This window comes from Hyla sarda, unplaced genomic scaffold (genome assembly GCF_029499605.1).
Source record: "Hyla sarda isolate aHylSar1 unplaced genomic scaffold, aHylSar1.hap1 scaffold_215, whole genome shotgun sequence".
NCBI lineage: Eukaryota > Metazoa > Chordata > Amphibia > Anura > Hylidae > Hyla > Hyla sarda.
Window position 1 is genome coordinate 426766 of NW_026608817.1, and position 17847 is coordinate 444612.

Consider the following 17847-nt stretch of genomic DNA (forward strand, 5'->3'; position numbering starts at 1 on the left):
CTAGAGTAACCCCTTGTATTCTTTATAATGTATATAGACTGTGATTAGATGTATTCATGGCTCTAGAGTAACCCCTTGTATTCTTTATAATGTATACAGACTGTGATTAGATGTATTCATGGCTCTAGAGTAACCCCTTGTATTCTTTATAATGTATATAGACTGTGATTAGATGTATTCATGGCTCTAGAGTAACCCCTTGTATTCTTTATAATGTATACACAGACTGTGATTAGATGTATTCATGGCTCTAGAGTAACCCCTTTATTCTTTATAATGTATATAGACTGTGATTAGATGTATTCATGGCTCTAGAGTAACCCCTTGTATTCTTTATAATGTATATAGACTGTAATTAGATGTATTCATGGCTCTAGAGTAACCCCTTGTATTCTTTATAATGTATACAGACTGTGATTAGATGTATTCATGGCTCTAGAGTAACCCCTTTATTCTTTATAATGTATACAGACTGTGATTAGGTGTATTCATGGCTCTAGAGTAACCCCTTGTATTCTTTATAATGTATACAGACTGTGATTAGATGTATTCATGGCTCTAGAGTAACCCCTTGTATTCTTTCTTTCTTTCTTTCCCTCCCTCCCCCCCCCTCCTGGTAGGAATCCCTCCATTTTTATATCTGATAACACCAATAAAGTTGATACATGTTGGAACCATTTTCCGTGTGTGTGTGTGTGTGTGTTATATATATATATCTATATCTCTCTATCATATATCTCTGGGCAGTCATATAGCAGTACATACATATATTTAGCACATGCTCATTACTAGTATTACCTGTATAAATATATATCCCAGTATGAAATACATTTTTCCATTTAATAAGGGACAAAGCTCAATAACCCGAACGAACCTGTCCCCTCAGGTCACAAGGCCGTAATATACAGACGCGCCCTCCAAGATAATAAATCTGAAAGGTTTGGATTAGAGATGAGCGAACTCACAGTAAATTCGATTCGTCACAAACTTCTCAGCTCGGCGGTTGATGACTTTTCCTGCATAAATTAGTTCAGCTTTCCGGTGCTCCGGTGGCTGGAAAAGGTGGATACAGTCCTAGGAAAGAGTCTTCAGCCACCGGAGCACCGGAAAGCTGAACTAATTTATGCAGGAAAAGTCATCAACCGCCGAGCTGAGAAGTTTGTGACGAATTGAATTTACTGTAAGTTCGCTCATCTCTAGTTTGGATATCCCTGTATTGTTACAAATGATTGTAGAGTCCCCGGCCAGGAGGTGGCGCTCTCCCGGCAGCCCAGATCCCTCATCTTATTCCCAGCGACCAACACTCTAAGGGGTTAAATTCACTCCAAAGTAACTGTTTTGTTTATCAGCGTAATTTACTGTAGAAAACGGATTTACAGTGACCACCCTAATATACAGTGCAGCCCATATATAGAGATCAGACCATTGGTGGGGAGGGAGGTTCTGTACAGGGATCAGGATCAGTGTAGGCGGATGTGTATAACCCTCATCATCTCCAGGGGTCACAGCACAGGGATGAGGTCACATCTGGGGTCAGTCGATGACTATGGCGGGGTCAGGGGAGCTGCTGCGGATCTTCTTGGTCCGAGGGCTGTTCTGCGAAGGAAGACGCCGCTTGTCTCCAGACTCTGAGGAACTTCCTGGAGTTTTCTTCTGAGATGTAGATGGACGAGGGAAGCGAATCTATAGGGGAATATACAGTACAACTCCCATCATCCCTGACCCCAGGAGATCACAATGTAATCTCCTATCATACAATGTATCACTCCCATCATCCCTGACCCCAGGAGATCACAATCTAATCTCCTATCACATACAATGTATCACTCCCATCATCCCTGACCCCAGGAGATCACAATCTAATCTCCTATCATACAATGTATCACTCCTATCATCCCTGACCCCAGGAGATCACAATCTAATCTCCTATCATACAATGTATCACTCCCATCATCCCTGACCCCAGGAGCTCACAATCTAATCTCCTATCATACAATGTATCACTCCCATCATCCCTGACCCCAGGAGATCACAATCTAATCTCCTATCATACAATGTATCACTCCCATCATCCCTGACCCCAGGAGATCACAATCTAATCTCCTATCATACAATGTATCACTCCCATCATCCCTGATCCCAGGAGATCACAATCTAATCTCCTATCTTACAATGTATCACTCCCATCATCCCTGACCCCAGGAGATCACAATCTAATCTCCTATCATACAATGTATCACTCCCATCATCCCTGACCCCAGGAGCTCACAATCTAATCTCCTATCATACAATGTATCACTCCCATCATCCCTGACCCCAGGAGATCACAATCTAATCTCCTATCACATACAATGTATCACTCCCATCATCCCTGACCCCAGGAGATCACAATCTAATCTCCTATCATACAATGTATCACTCCCATCATCCCTGACCCCAGGAGCTCACAATCTAATCTCCTATCACATACAATGTATCACTCCCATCATCCCTGACCCCAGGAGCTCACAATCTAATCTCCTATCACATACAATGTATCACTCCCATCATCCCTGACCCCAGGAGCTCACAATCTAATCTCCTATCATACAATGTATCACCCCCATCATCCCTGACCCCAGGAGATCACAATCTAATCTCCTATCATACAATGTATCACTCCCATCATCCCTGACCCCAGGAGATCACAATCTAATCTCCTATCATACAATGTATCATCACTCCCATCATCCCTGACCCCAGGAGATCACAATCTAATCTCCTATCACATACAATGTATCACTCCCATCATCCCTGACCCCAGGAGATCACAATCTAATCTCCTATCATACAATGTATCACTCCCATCATCTCTGACCCCAGGAGATCACAATCTAATCTCCTATCATACAATGTATCACTCCCATCATCCCTGACCCCAGGAGATCACAATCTAATCTCCTATCATACAATGTATCACTCCCATCATCCCTGACCCCAGGAGATCACAATCTAATCTCCTATCACATACAATGTATCATCACTCCCATCATCCCTGTCCCCAGGAGCTCGCAATCTAATCTCCTATCACATACAATGTATCACTCCCATCATCCCTGACCCCAGGAGCTCACAATCTAATCTCCTATCACATACAATGTATCACTCCCATCATCCCTGACCCCAGGAGATCACAATCTAATCTCCTATCACATACAATGTATCACTCCCATCATCCCTGACCCCAGGAGCTCACAATCTAATCTCCTATCATACAATGTATCACTCCCATCATCCCTGACCCCAGGAGCTCACAATCTAATCTCCTATCATACAATGTATCACTCCCATCATCCCTGACCCCAGGAGCTCACAATCTAATCTCCTATCATACAATGTATGACTCCCATCATCCCTGACCCCAGGAGATCACAATCTAATCTCCTATCATACAATGTATCACTCCCATCATCCCTGACCCCAGGAGATCACAATCTAATCTCCTATCACATACAATGTATCACTCCCATCATCCCTGACCCCAGGAGCTCACAATCTAATCTCCTATCATACAATGTATCACTCCCATCATCCCTAACCCCAGGAGCTCACAATCTAATCTCCTATCATACAATGTATCACTCCCATCATCCCTGACCCCAGGAGATCACAATCTAATCTCCTATCATACAATGTATCACTCCCATCATCCCTGACCCCAGGAGATCACAATCTAATCTCCTATCATACAATGTATCACTCCCATCATCCCTGACCCCAGGAGCTCACAATCTAATCTCCTATCATACAATGTATCACTCCCATCATCCCTGACCCCAGGAGATCACAATCTAATCTCCTATCATACAATGTATCACTCCCATCATCCCTGACCCCAGGAGATCACAATCTAATCTCCTATCATACAATGTATCACTCCCATCATCCCTGACCCCAGGAGATCACAATCTAATCTCCTATCATACAATGTATCACTCCCATCATCCCTGACCCCAGGAGATCACAATCTAATCTCCTATCACATACAATGTATCACTCCCATCATCCCTGACCCCAGGAGATCACAATCTAATCTCCTATCATACAATGTATCACTCCCATCATCCCTGACCCCAGGAGATCACAATCTAATCTCCTATCACATACAATGTATCACTCCCATCATCCCTGACCCCAGGAGATCACAATCTAATCTCCTATCATACAATGTATCACTCCCATCATCCCTGACCCCAGGAGATCACAATCTAATCTCCTATCACATACAATGTATCACTCCCATCATCCCTGACCCCAGGAGCTCACAATCTAATCTCCTATCATACAATGTATCACTCCCATCATCCCTGACCCCAGGAGATCACAATCTAATCCCCTATCACATACAATGTATCACTCCCATCATCCCTGACCCCAGGAGATCACAATCTAATCTCCTATCACATACAATGTATCACTCCCATCATCCCTGACCCCAGGAGATCACAATCTAATCTCCTATCACATACAATGTATCACTCCCATCATCCCTGACCCCAGGAGATCACAATCTTATCTCCTATCACATACAATGTATCACTCCCATCATCCCTGACCCCAGGAGATCACAATCTAATCTACTATCATACAATGTATCACTCCCATCATCCCTGACCCCAGGAGATCACAATCTAATCTCCTATCACATACAATGTATCACTCCCATCATCCCTGACCCCAGGAGCTCACAATCTAATCTATCACATACAATGTATCACTCCCATCATCCCTGACCCCAGGAGATCACAATCTAATCTCCTATCATACAATGTATCACTCCCATCATCCCTGACCCCAGGAGCTCACAATCTAATCTCCTATCATACAATGTATCACTCCCATCATCCCTGACCCCAGGAGATCACAATCTAATCTCCTATCATACAATGTATCACTCCCATCATCCCTGACCCCAGGAGATCACAATCTAATCTCCTATCACATACAATGTATCACTCCCATCATCCCTGACCCCAGGAGATCACAATCTAATCTCCTATCATACAATGTATCACTCCCATCATCCCTGACCCCAGGAGCTCACAATCTAATCTCCTATCATACAATGTATCATCACTCCCATCATCCCTGACCCCAGGGGATCACAATCTAATCTCCTATCATACAATGTATCACTCCCATCATCCCTGACCCCAGGAGATCACAATCTAATCTCCTATCACATACAATGTATCACTCCCATCATCCCTGACCCCAGGAGATCACAATCTAATGTGTCATACAATGTATCACTCCCATCATCCCTGACCCCAGGAGATCACAATCTAATCTCCTATCATACAATGTATCACTCCCATCATCCCTGATCCCAGGAGCTCACAATCTAATCTCCTATCATACAATGTATCACTCCCATCATCCCTGACCCCAGGAGATCACAATCTAATCTCCTATCACATACAATGTATCACTCCCATCATCCCTGACCCCAGGAGATCACAATCTAATCTCCTATCATACAATGTATCACTCCCATCATCCCTGACCCCAGGAGATCACAATCTAATCTCCTATCATACAATGTATCACTCCCATCATCCCTGACCCCAGGAGATCACAATCTAATCTCCTATCATACAATGTATCACTCCCATCATCCCTGACTCCAGGAGATCACAATCTAATCTCCTATCATACAATGTATCACTCCCATCATCCCTGACCCCAGGAGCTCACAATCTAATCTCCTATCATACAATGTATCACTCCCATCATCCCTGACCCCAGGAGATCACAATCTAATCTCCTATCATACAATGTATCACTCCCATCATCCCTGACCCCAGGAGATCACAATCTAATCTCCTATCATACAATGTATCACTCCCATCATCCCTGACCCCAGGAGATCACAATCTAATCTCCTATCATATACAATGTATCACTCCCATCATCCCTGACCCCAGGAGATCACAATCTAATCTCCTATCATACAATGTATCACTCCCATCATCCCTGACCCCAGGAGATCACAATCTAATCTCCTATCATACAATGTATCACTCCCATCATCCCTGACCCCAGGAGATCACAATCTAATCTCCTATCATACAATGTATCACTTCCATCATCCCTGACCCCAGGAGATCACAATCTAATCTCCTATCATACAATGTATCACTCCCATCATCCCTGACCCCAGGAGATCACAATCTAATCTCCTATCATACAATGTATCATCACTCCCATCATCCCTGACCCCAGGAGATCACAATCTAATCTCCTATCACATACAATGTATCACTCCCATCATCCCTGACCCCAGGAGATCACAATCTAATCTCCTATCACATACAATGTATCACTCCCATCATCCCTGACAATCACACAGTACAGGTTATCACCTTGGTTGTGTTGTTTCCCGCTCGTCTCATGTGGAGGGGGATGGGATGTTCGGGGCCCCGCAGGGCGCTTGCTTTGGGCCCCTCTTTGAGGTAGGAGATGGTGGCGTACGCTGTGAAGCTAAAATCTTCCCTGAGGAGAGAAAACAGCGACGATCACAGGATAAGAACTGGTGCAATAGAAACGAAGCTTCAGCTCTGTATGAGAGATGGAGAGTCCTTCCTGAACTATAGGGGCCACACGGATCCCACGGGGCCCGATGTAATAACACTGAATCTCTTCAGATACGTCTGGGCACGAGTAGGCCACACCCCCTTTACAATAAGCCACGCCCCTGATTTCTGGGCCCCCGGGGGGCAGTACCTGATGTAGTGCTGGAGCAGCAGGTGGGTGATGATCCTCTCCAGTTGGTCGCGGGGCAGTTTTGGGGGAAGGATTTGGGTGACGCGCAGTTTGGCGACTCCTTTCCCGCTCCAGGCGTCCAGCAGTTTCAGCGGCGTCAGCTTCTCGTCCATCTGCTCGGCGTGCCGCAGGATCTTCACGACGTCTCTGGCGTAATCCCCAACATCCGCCTCTTCACAGTCTGCAAACAAAAAAACGGACAGAAGGTTAAAACCGCAATGGTTAGCTCCGCCCCTTCATCCCTGCTGACTCCTCCCACTTACCCTTATGGCTGCTGCAGTTATCGCACATCTGGTTACACTGCGCCGAATCCCAAACTTCATCAAAATGCTTCGCGATGAGGACGCGTCTGCACCTGCGCCAGAACACACCCGAGTGATACAGGGTAACGAACCCTCTGCGAGACCCAAACTAAACACAGCACGCCAAACCCATCCCCCAACCTAAACCCCACACGCCAACATCCCCCAACCTAAACCCCACACACCAAACCCATCCCCCAACCTAAACCCCCACACGCCAAACCCATCCCCCAACCTAAACCCCACACGCCAAACCCATCCCCCAACATAAACCCCACACGCCAAACCCATCCCCCAACATAAACCCAGCACGCTGATCCCGTCCCCCCCCCACCTAAACCCCACACGCCAAACCCATCCCCCAACCTAAACCCCACACGCCAAACCCATCCCCCAACCTAAACCCCACACGCCAAACCCATCCCCCAACCTAAACCCCACACGCCAAACCCATCCCCCAACCTAAACCCCACACACCAAACCCATCCCCCAACCTAAACCCCACACGCCAAACCCATCCCCCAACCTAAACCCCACACACCAAACCCATCCCCCAACCTAAACCCCACACGCCAAACCCATCCCCCAACCTAAACCCCACACGCCAAACCCATCCCCCAACCTAAACCCCACACGCCAAACCCATCCCCCAACCTAAACCCCACACGCCAAACCCATCCCCCAACCTAAACCCCACACACCAAACCCATCCCCCAACCTAAACCCCACACGCCAAACCCATCCCCCAACCTAAACCCCACACGCCAAACCCATCCCCCAACCTAAACCCCACACGCCAAACCCATCCCCCAACCTAAACCCCACACACCAAACCCATCCCCCAACCTAAACCCCACACGCCAAACCCATCCCCCAACCTAAACCCCACACACCAAACCCATCCCCCAACCTAAACCCCACACGCCAAACCCATCCCCCAACCTAAACCCCACACGCCAAACCCATCCCCCAACCTAAACCCCACACGCCAAACCCATCCCCCAACCTAAACCCCACACGCCAAACCCATCCCCCAACCTAAACCCCACACGCCAAACCCATCCCCAACCTAAACCCCACACGCCAAACCCATCCCCCAACCTAAACCCCACACGCCAAACCCATCCCCCAGCATAAACCCAGCACGCCGATCCCGTCCCCCCCCCCACCTAAACCCCACACGCCAAACCCATCCCCCAACCTAAACCCCACACGCCAAACCCATCCCCCAACCTAAACCCCACACGCCAAACCCATCCCCCAACCTAAACCCCACACGCCAAACCCATCCCCCAACCTAAACCCCACACGCCAAACCCATCCCCCAACTTAAACCCCACACGCCAAACCCATCCCCCAACCAAAACCCCACACGCCAAACCCATCCCCCCCAGCATAAACCCAGCACGCCGATCCCCCCCCCCCCCCACACACGCCAAACCCATCCCCCAGCATAAACCCAGCACGCCAAACCCATCCCCCGAACTAAACCCCACACGCCAAACCCATCCCCGACCTAAACCCCACACGCCAAACCCATCCCCCAACATACCCCTCCCACCTAAAACCCCGCCTATCCCGTCCCCCCCCACCTAAACCCCCCGCACACCCACCTCCGCAGCTCCTGGCAGTATCCGACCATCTCATACAGCTTCTGCTGCCCCACGTTCTCCATCACCACCATAGAGCTGATCCGGAAGATGTCACCGAACCCCGAGTACAGGATACAGTCCGCACGCTGATCATCCCGGCCTGAGATACATGAACAGGGGGCGGGGCTGTTGATCACATGTCATATTATATCAGTGATGTTCATACAGGGGGGCGGGGCTGTGATCACATGTCATTATATCAGTGATGTCATTACAGGGGGCGGGGCTGTGATCACATGTCATTATATCAGTGATGTCATACAGGGGGCGGGGCTGTGATCACATGTCATTATATTATATCAGTGATGTCATACAGGGGGCGGGGCTGTGATCACATGTCATTATATCAGTGATGTCATACAGGGGGGCGGGGCTGTGATCACATGTCATTATATTATATCAGTGATGTCATACAGGGGGCGGGGCTGTGATCACATGTCATTATATCAGTGATGTCATACAGGGGGCGGGGCTGTGATCACATGTCATATTATATCAGTGATGTCATACAGGGGGCGGGGCTGTGATCACATGTCATTATATCAGTGATGTCATACAGGGGGCGGGGGCTGTGATCACATGTCATTATATCAGTGATGTCATACAGGGGGGCGGGGCTGTGATCACATGTCATTATATTATATCAGTGATGTCATACAGGGGGCGGGGCTGTGATCACATGTCATTATATCAGTGATGTCATACAGGGGGCGGGGCTGTGATCACATGTCATTATATTATATCAGTGATGTCATACAGGGGGCGGGGCTGTGATCACATGTCATTATATCAGTGATGTCATACAGGGGGCGGGGCTGTGATCACATGTCATATCAGTGATGTCATACAGGGGGCGGGGCTGTGATCACATGTCATATCAGTGATGTCATACAGGGGGCGGGGGCTGTGATCACATGTCATATCAGTGATGTCATACAGGGGGGCGGGGCTGTGATCACATGTCATTATATCAGTGATGTCATACAGGGGGCGGGGCTGTGATCACATGTCCATATCAGTGATGTCATACAGGGGGCGGGGCTGTGATCACATGTCATTATATCAGTGATGTCATACAGGGGGGCGGGGCTGTGATCACATGTCATTATATCAGTGATGTCATACAGGGGGCGGGGCTGTGATCACATGTCATTATATCAGTGATGTCATACAGGGGGCGGGGGCTGTGATCACATGTCATATTACTATATCAGTGATGTCATACAGGGGGCGGGGCTGTGATCACATGTCATATCAGTGATGTCATACAGGGGGCGGGGCTGTGATCACATGTGATATCAGTGATGTCATACAGGGGGCGGGGCTGTGATCACATGTCATATCAGTGATGTCATACAGGGGGCGGGGCTGTGATCACATGTCATTATATCAGTGATGTCATACAGGGGGCGGGGCTGTGATCACATGTCATATCAGTGATGTCATACAGGGGGCGGGGCTGTGATCACATGTCATATCAGTGATGTCATACAGGGGGCGGGGCTGTGATCACATGTCATTATATCAGTGATGTCATACAGGGGGCGGGGCTGTGATCACATGTCATTATATCAGTGATGTCATACAGGGGGCGGGGCTGTGATCACATGTCATTATATCAGTGATGTCATACAGGGGGCGGGGCTGTGATCACATGTCATTATATCAGTGATGTCATACAGGGGGCGGGGCTGTGATCACATGTCATTATATCAGTGATGTCATACAGGGGGCGGGGGCTGTGATCACATGTCATTATATCAGTGACGTCATACAGGGGGCGGGGCTGTGATCACATGTCATTATATCAGTGATGTCATACAGGGGGCGGGGCTGGCTGTAATAGATACATTAGATGCTATTGCTCTCTGGTACCTGCCCGTCCGCTCTCCTGGTAATAGTTTTCCATGGATTTGCTCATCGTGTGATGAATTACGAACCGCACATCAGGTTTATCAATCCCCATACCGAATGCCACAGTTGCCACGACAACCTGAGGAAGAGATGGATCCTGGTCAGACATGATTATACTATGAGTGATGGAGAGCAGCGCCCCCTGCAGGTGATAATGACCATCACTTCATTCTTCCATACATGTGACAGCCATGATACTGTGGTCTGAACCCACCTGGATCTTGTTCTCCGTCCACAGCGTGTGCACCTTGCTCTTGTCGCGGGCCTCCATGTTGGCGTGGTAGGTCCCGGCCCGGACGCCCAGCTTCTGCAGACTCATGGTGACTTGTTCAGAGTCCTTCTGGGAGAAGCAGTAGACGATTCCTAAGGTGATATTAAGGGTTAATAAGGGGTGGGGTCTCCTGCCCTGTATGAGGGGCCACAGTGTCTGGGGCCCCTGAGTATATTACCTGACTGGCCCTTATATCGGTCATTTATCAGCTTTACCACGTCCTCTATGAAGTCACTGGAGGACGACGGCTTCGGCCGAACCTGGAAGACAGAACGTTACAGGCCCTGAGGCTGCACTACTGAGCCCATCTACATCAATGTCTATACGTACCGAGCAGGCAGGCTGCACTACTGAGCCCATCTACATCAATGTCTATACGTACTGAGCAGGCAGACTGCACTACTGAGCCCATCTACATCAATGTCTATACGTACTGAGCAGGCAGACTGCACTACTGAGCCCATCTACATCAATGTCTATACGTACTGAGCAGGCAGGCTGCACTACTGAGCCCATCTACATCAATGTCTATACATACTGAGCCCATCTACATCAATGTCTATACATACTGAGCAGGCAGGCTGCACTACTGAGCCCATCTACATCAATGTCTATACATACTGAGCAGGCAGGCTGCACTACTGAGCCCATCTACATCAATGTCTATACATACCGAGCAGGCAGGCTGCACTACTGAGCCCATCTACATCAATGTCTATACATACTGAGCCCATCTACATCAATGTCTATACATACTGAGCAGGCAGGCTGCACTACTGAGCCCATCTACATCAATGTCTATACATACTGAGCAGGCAGGCTGCACTACTGAGCCCATCTACATCAATGTCTATACATACTGAGCAGGCAGGCTGCACTACTGAGCCCATCTACATCAATGTCTATACGTACTGAGCAGGCAGGCTGCACTACTGAGCCCATCTACATCAATGTCTATACATACTGAGCAGGCAGGCTGCACTACTGAGCCCATCTACATCAATGTCTATACATACCGAGCAGGCAGGCTGCACTACTGAGCCCATCTACATCAATGTCTATACGTACCGAGCAGGCAGGCTGCACTACTGAGCCCATCTACATCAATGTCTATACGTACTGAGCAGGCAGGCTGCACTACTGAGCCCATCTACATCAATGTCTATACATACCGAGCAGGCAGGCTGCACTACTGAGCCCATCTACATCAATGTCTATACGTACTGAGCAGGCAGGCTGCACTACTGAGCCCATCTACATCAATGTCTATACCTACCGAGCAGGCAGGCTGCACTACTGAGCCCATCTACATCAATGTCTATACCTACCGAGCAGGCAGGCTGCACTACTGAGCCCATCTACATCAATGTCTATACGTACTGAACAGGCAGACTGCACTACTGAGCCCATCTACATCAATGTCTATACGTACTGAGCAGGCAGGCTGCACTACTGAGCCCATCTACATCAATGTCTATACATACTGAGCAGGCAGGCTGCACTACTGAGCCCATCTACATCAATGTCTATACGTACTGAGCAGGCAGGCTGCACTACTGAGCCCATCTACATCAATGTCTATACATACTGAGCCCATCTACATCAATGTCTATACATACTGAGCAGGCAGGCTGCACTACTGAGCCCATCTACATCAATGTCTATACATACCGAGCAGGCAGGCTGCACTACTGAGCCCATCTACATCAATGTCTATACGTACTGAGCAGGCAGGCTGCACTACTGAGCCCATCTACATCAATGTCTATACCTACCGAGCAGGCAGGCTGCACTACTGAGCCCATCTACATCAATGTCTATACCTACCGAGCAGGCAGGCTGCACTACTGAGCCCATCTACATCAATGTCTATACGTACTGAACAGGCAGACTGCACTACTGAGCCCATCTACATCAATGTCTATACGTACTGAGCAGGCAGGCTGCACTACTGAGCCCATCTACATCAATGTCTATACATACTGAGCAGGCAGGCTGCACTACTGAGCCCATCTACATCAATGTCTATACATACTGAGCAGGCAGGCTGCACTACTGAGCCCATCTACATCAATGTCTATACCTACCGAGCAGGCAGGCTGCACTACTGAGCCCATCTACATCAATGTCTATACGTACTGAGCAGGCAGGCTGCACTACTGAGCCCATCTACATCAATGTCTATACCTACCGAGCAGGCAGGCTGCACTACCGAGCCCATCTACATCATTGTCTATACATACTGAGCAGGCAGGCTGCACTACTGAGCCCATCTACATCAATGTCTATACGTACTGAGCAGGCAGGCTGCACTACTGAGCCCATCTACATCAATGTCTATACCTACCGAGCAGGCAGGCTGCACTACTGAGCCCATCTACATCAATGTCTATACGTACTGAGCAGGCAGGCTGCACTACTGAGCCCATCTACATCAATGTCTATACCTACCGAGCAGGCAGGCTGCACTACCGAGCCCATCTACATCATTGTCTATACATACTGAGCAGGCAGGCTGCACTACCGAGCCCATCTACATCAATGTCTATACATACTGAGCAGGCAGGCTGCACTACTGAGCCCATCTACATCAATGTCTATACCTACCGAGCAGGCAGGCTGCACTACCGAGCCCATCTACATCATTGTCTATACATACTGAGCAGGCAGGCTGCACTACCGAGACCATCTACATCAATGTCTATACATACTGAGCAGGCAGGCTGCACTACTGAGCCCATCTACATCAATGTCTATACATACTGAGCAGGCAGGCTGCACTACTGAGCCCATCTACATCAATGTCTATACCTACCGAGCAGGCAGGCTGCACTACCGAGCCCATCTACATCATTGTCTATACATACTGAGCAGGCAGGCTGCACTACCGAGACCATCTACATCAATGTCTATACATACTGAGCAGGCAGGCTGCACTACTGAGCCCATCTACATCAATGTCTATACATACTGAGCAGGCAGGCTGCACTACTGAGCCCATCTACATCAATGTCTATACCTACCGAGCAGGCAGCTGTAGATACTGATGTGGATGATAAATGAGGCTGCACTACTGAGACGATCACCATCTACATCAGTGTCCACACATAGTCAGCAGGCTGCACCTGTGAGAGGGGTTACAGAGTGAAGATTTGCCCCCCATCTGCCCCCCTACCTCATAGAACAGGTTGGGTCTGTTGAAGGACGCGGTGAAGGTCAGAGGTCTCTGCACACACAGGATCTTCTGGGCATCCTTCAGGACGGGGCTGGTGGCGGTAGCGGTCAGCCCGATCAGCGGGGCGTTGGGGAACTGACGCTTCAGGATGCCCAGGGTCTTGTAGTCTGGGGGAGACAGTCACATGGTCACACGGTCCTGGCCGACCTCTCGGGCCGGTCACACGGTCCTGGCCGACCTCTCGGGCCGGTCACACGGTCCTGGCCGACCTCTCGGGCCGGTCACACGGTCCTGGCCGACCTCTTGGGCCGGTCACATTTACTCACCAGGTCTAAAGTCGTGCCCCCATTGGCTGCAGCAATGAACCTCATCAATGGCGAGCCGCGCCAGCCGCCCAGCCTGATACGCCTTCTCCAGCCGCGACATGAACAGCTTACTCTTGGCGATCTTCTCCGGGGTGACGTAGATCAACTTCAGCCGGGAGTCCCTGTCAATCATCTGTCCATGCACCCACTTCACATGATCCTGAAAGAGACACAGGAGAGAGCTCAGCAGGGGGCGTGTCCTCCCAGAGGGGGGGGATGAGTGCTCAGCAGGGGGCGTGTCCTCCCAGAGGGGGGGATGAGTGCTCAGCAGGGGGCGTGTCCTCCCAGAGGGGGGGGATGAGTGCTCAGCAGGGGGCGTGTCCTCCCAGAGGGGGGGATGAGTGCTCAGCAGGGGGCGTGTCCTCCCAGAGGGGGGGGATGAGTGCTCAGCAGGGGGCGTGTCCTCCCAGGGGGGGGGGGGATGAGTGCTCAGCAGGGGGCGTGTCCTCCCAGAGGGGGGGATGAGTGCTCAGCAGGGGGCGTGTCCTCCCAGGGGGGGGGGGGATGAGTGCTCAGCAGGGGGCGTGTCCTCCCAGAGGGGGGGGATGAGTGCTCAGCAGGGGGCGTGTCCTCCCAGAGGGGGGGATGAGTGCTCAGCAGGGGGCGTGTCCTCCCAGAGGGGGATGAGTGCTCAGCAGGGGGCGTGTCCTCCTAGCTCACTTAGACACACCCACATCCCGGATACACACCTTACTGCTCGCGGCATTCAGGGAGGTGGCGGATACCCCCAGGCGCTCCAGAACCATGAGCTGATCCTCCATGAGGGACAACAGGGGACAGATCACCAGGGTGAATCCTGAAAGGAAAGGGGGACAATGTCAGCCACAACATAATGCCCCTCCCCCCAGCCTCCATATCCACCCCCAGGGGGCCGGGCTGAGACCTCACATGGTATCACCTGTAGAGCACACCGCCGGTAACTGGTAACACAGACTCTTCCCACCGCCCGTCGGCATTATAAGGAAAACGTCTTTGGCGGCCATGGTGGCGTTGATGGTCTCCAGCTGTAGGTTCCTGAAGGAGTCAAGATGGAAGGACGTCTTCAGCTCCTCCTGCACCTTCCGGGACCACGAAAAATCTGCAGAAGAAGAAGAGTCAGCCTGAGCCAAAGGACTGATGGGGCCCGGCGGCGGCCATGACACGCGATGGGACCCGGCGGCGGCCACGACACGCGATGGGACCCGGCGGCGGCCACGACACGCGATGGGACCCGGCGGCGGCCACGACACGCGATGGGACCCGGCGGCGGCCACGACACGCGATGGGACCCGGCGGCGGCCACGACACGCGATGGGACCCGGCGGCGGCCACGACACGCGATGGGACCCGGCGGCGGCCACGACACGCGATGGGACCCGGCGGCGGCCACGACACGCGATGGGACCCGGCGGCGGCCACGACACGCGATGGGACCCGGCGGCGGCCACGACACGCGATGGGACCCCGGCGACGGCCACGACACGCGATGGGACCCGGCGGCGGCCATGACACGCGATGGGACCCGGCGGCGGCCATGACACGCGATGGGACCCGGCGGCGGCCATGACACGCGATGGGACCCGGCGGCGGCCATGACACGATCTGGAGATATCTCGGGCCGCACCTTGACGTCTCCAGTTCTCAGCAGAGGACTCTGCGCTGGTCCCGGCCTCCGCATCCTCGGACAGACTCTGAATCTTCTTCTTCAGCACCCGCTTGCTCTGGATCAGCTCCTGTTGTCTCTCCAGCAGATCCTGGATCTGAGTCTCTATGGCCTGAAGCTCCGAGGTCACATGTTCCAGCTCGTCCACCAGCGCTGGAGGTGGAAAACGGGGAGAAAGTTAGAGAAAAGGGGAAAACCGAGCGCCATGGGGACTCAGGACCCCCCTCCATATATATACGGACTCAGGACCCCCCTCCATATATATACGGACTCAGGACCCCCCCTCATATATACGGACTCAGGACCCCCCTCCATATATATACGGACTCAGGACCCCCCCTCCATATATATACGGACTCAGGACCCCCCCCTCCATATATATACGGACTCAGGACCCCCCTCCATATATATATATACGGACTCAGGACCCCCCTCCATATATATACACGGACTCAGGACCCCCCTCCATATATATATATACGGACTCAGGACCCCCCTCCATATATATTTACGGACTCAGGACCCCCCTCCATATATATATGGACTCAGGACCCCCCTCCATATATATATATATACGGACTGAGGACCCCCCTCCATATATATATACACGGACTCAGGACCCCCCTCCATATATATATACACGGACTCAGGACCCCCCTCCATATATATATACACGGACTCAGGACCCCCCCTCCATATATATATACACGGACTCAGGACCCCCCTCCATATATATATACGGACTCAGGACCCCCCCTCCATATATATATACGGACTCAGGACCCCCCCTCCATATATACAGAATCAGGACCCCCCCTCCATATATACAGACTCAGGACCCCCCTCCATATATACGGACTCAGGACCCCCCCCCTCCATATATATATACGGACTCAGGATCCCCCCCCCTCCATATATACGGACTCAGGATCCCCCCCCCTCCATATATACGGACTCAGGATCCCCCCCCCTCCATATATACGGACTCAGGATCCCCCCCCTCCAGATATACGGACTCAGGATCCCCCCCCCTCCATATATACGGACTCAGGATCCCCCCCCTCCATATATACGGACTCAGGATCCCCCCCCCTCCATATATACGGACTCAGGATCCCCCCCCCCTCCATATATACGGACTCAGGACCCCCCCCTCCATATATACGGACTCAGGACCCCCCCCCCTCCATATATACGGACTCAGGACCCCCCCCTCCATATACACGGACTCAGGACCCCCCCCCCTCCATATATACACGGACTCAGGACCCCCCCCCCTCCATATATACACGGACTCAGGACCCCCCCCCCTCCATATATACACGGACTCAGGACCCCCCTCCATATATACACGGACTCAGGACCCCCCCCCTCCATATATACACGGACTCAGGACCCCCCCCTCCATATATACACGGACTCAGGACCCCCCCCCCCCCATATATACGCGGACTCAGGACCCCCCCCCTCCATATATACGCGGACTCAGGACCCCCCCCCCTCCATATATACGCGGACTCAGGACCCCCCCCCCCCTCCACATATACACGGACTCAGGACCCCCCCCCCCTCCATATATACGGACTCAGGACCCCCCCCCCATATATACACGGACTCAGGACCCCCCCCCCCTCCATATATACACGGACTCAGGACCCCCTCCCCTCCATATATACACGGACTCAGGACCCCCCCCTCCATATATACACGGACTCAGGACCC

At 51.2% G+C, this 17847-nt stretch overlaps 1 protein-coding gene across 2 annotated transcripts; it reads right to left on the minus strand.

Annotated features, from left to right (window-relative positions):
• Window positions 1-1300: 1300 nt before the first annotated feature.
• Window positions 1301-16278, minus strand: RECQL (RecQ like helicase; the record flags this gene model as incomplete). 2 transcript variants are annotated; one of them, XM_056552962.1, is given in 13 exon segments in its annotated part: window positions 1301-1683; window positions 6405-6534; window positions 6766-6985; window positions 7068-7159; window positions 8720-8858; window positions 10634-10751; window positions 10887-11035; window positions 11122-11203; window positions 14119-14285; window positions 14556-14643; window positions 15173-15279; window positions 15382-15561; window positions 16087-16278. In XM_056552962.1, coding segments are annotated over 13 exon segments (1814 nt in total), but the record flags the coding sequence as incomplete, so codon positions are not given.
• Between the last annotated feature and the right edge of the window lie 1569 nt (window positions 16279-17847).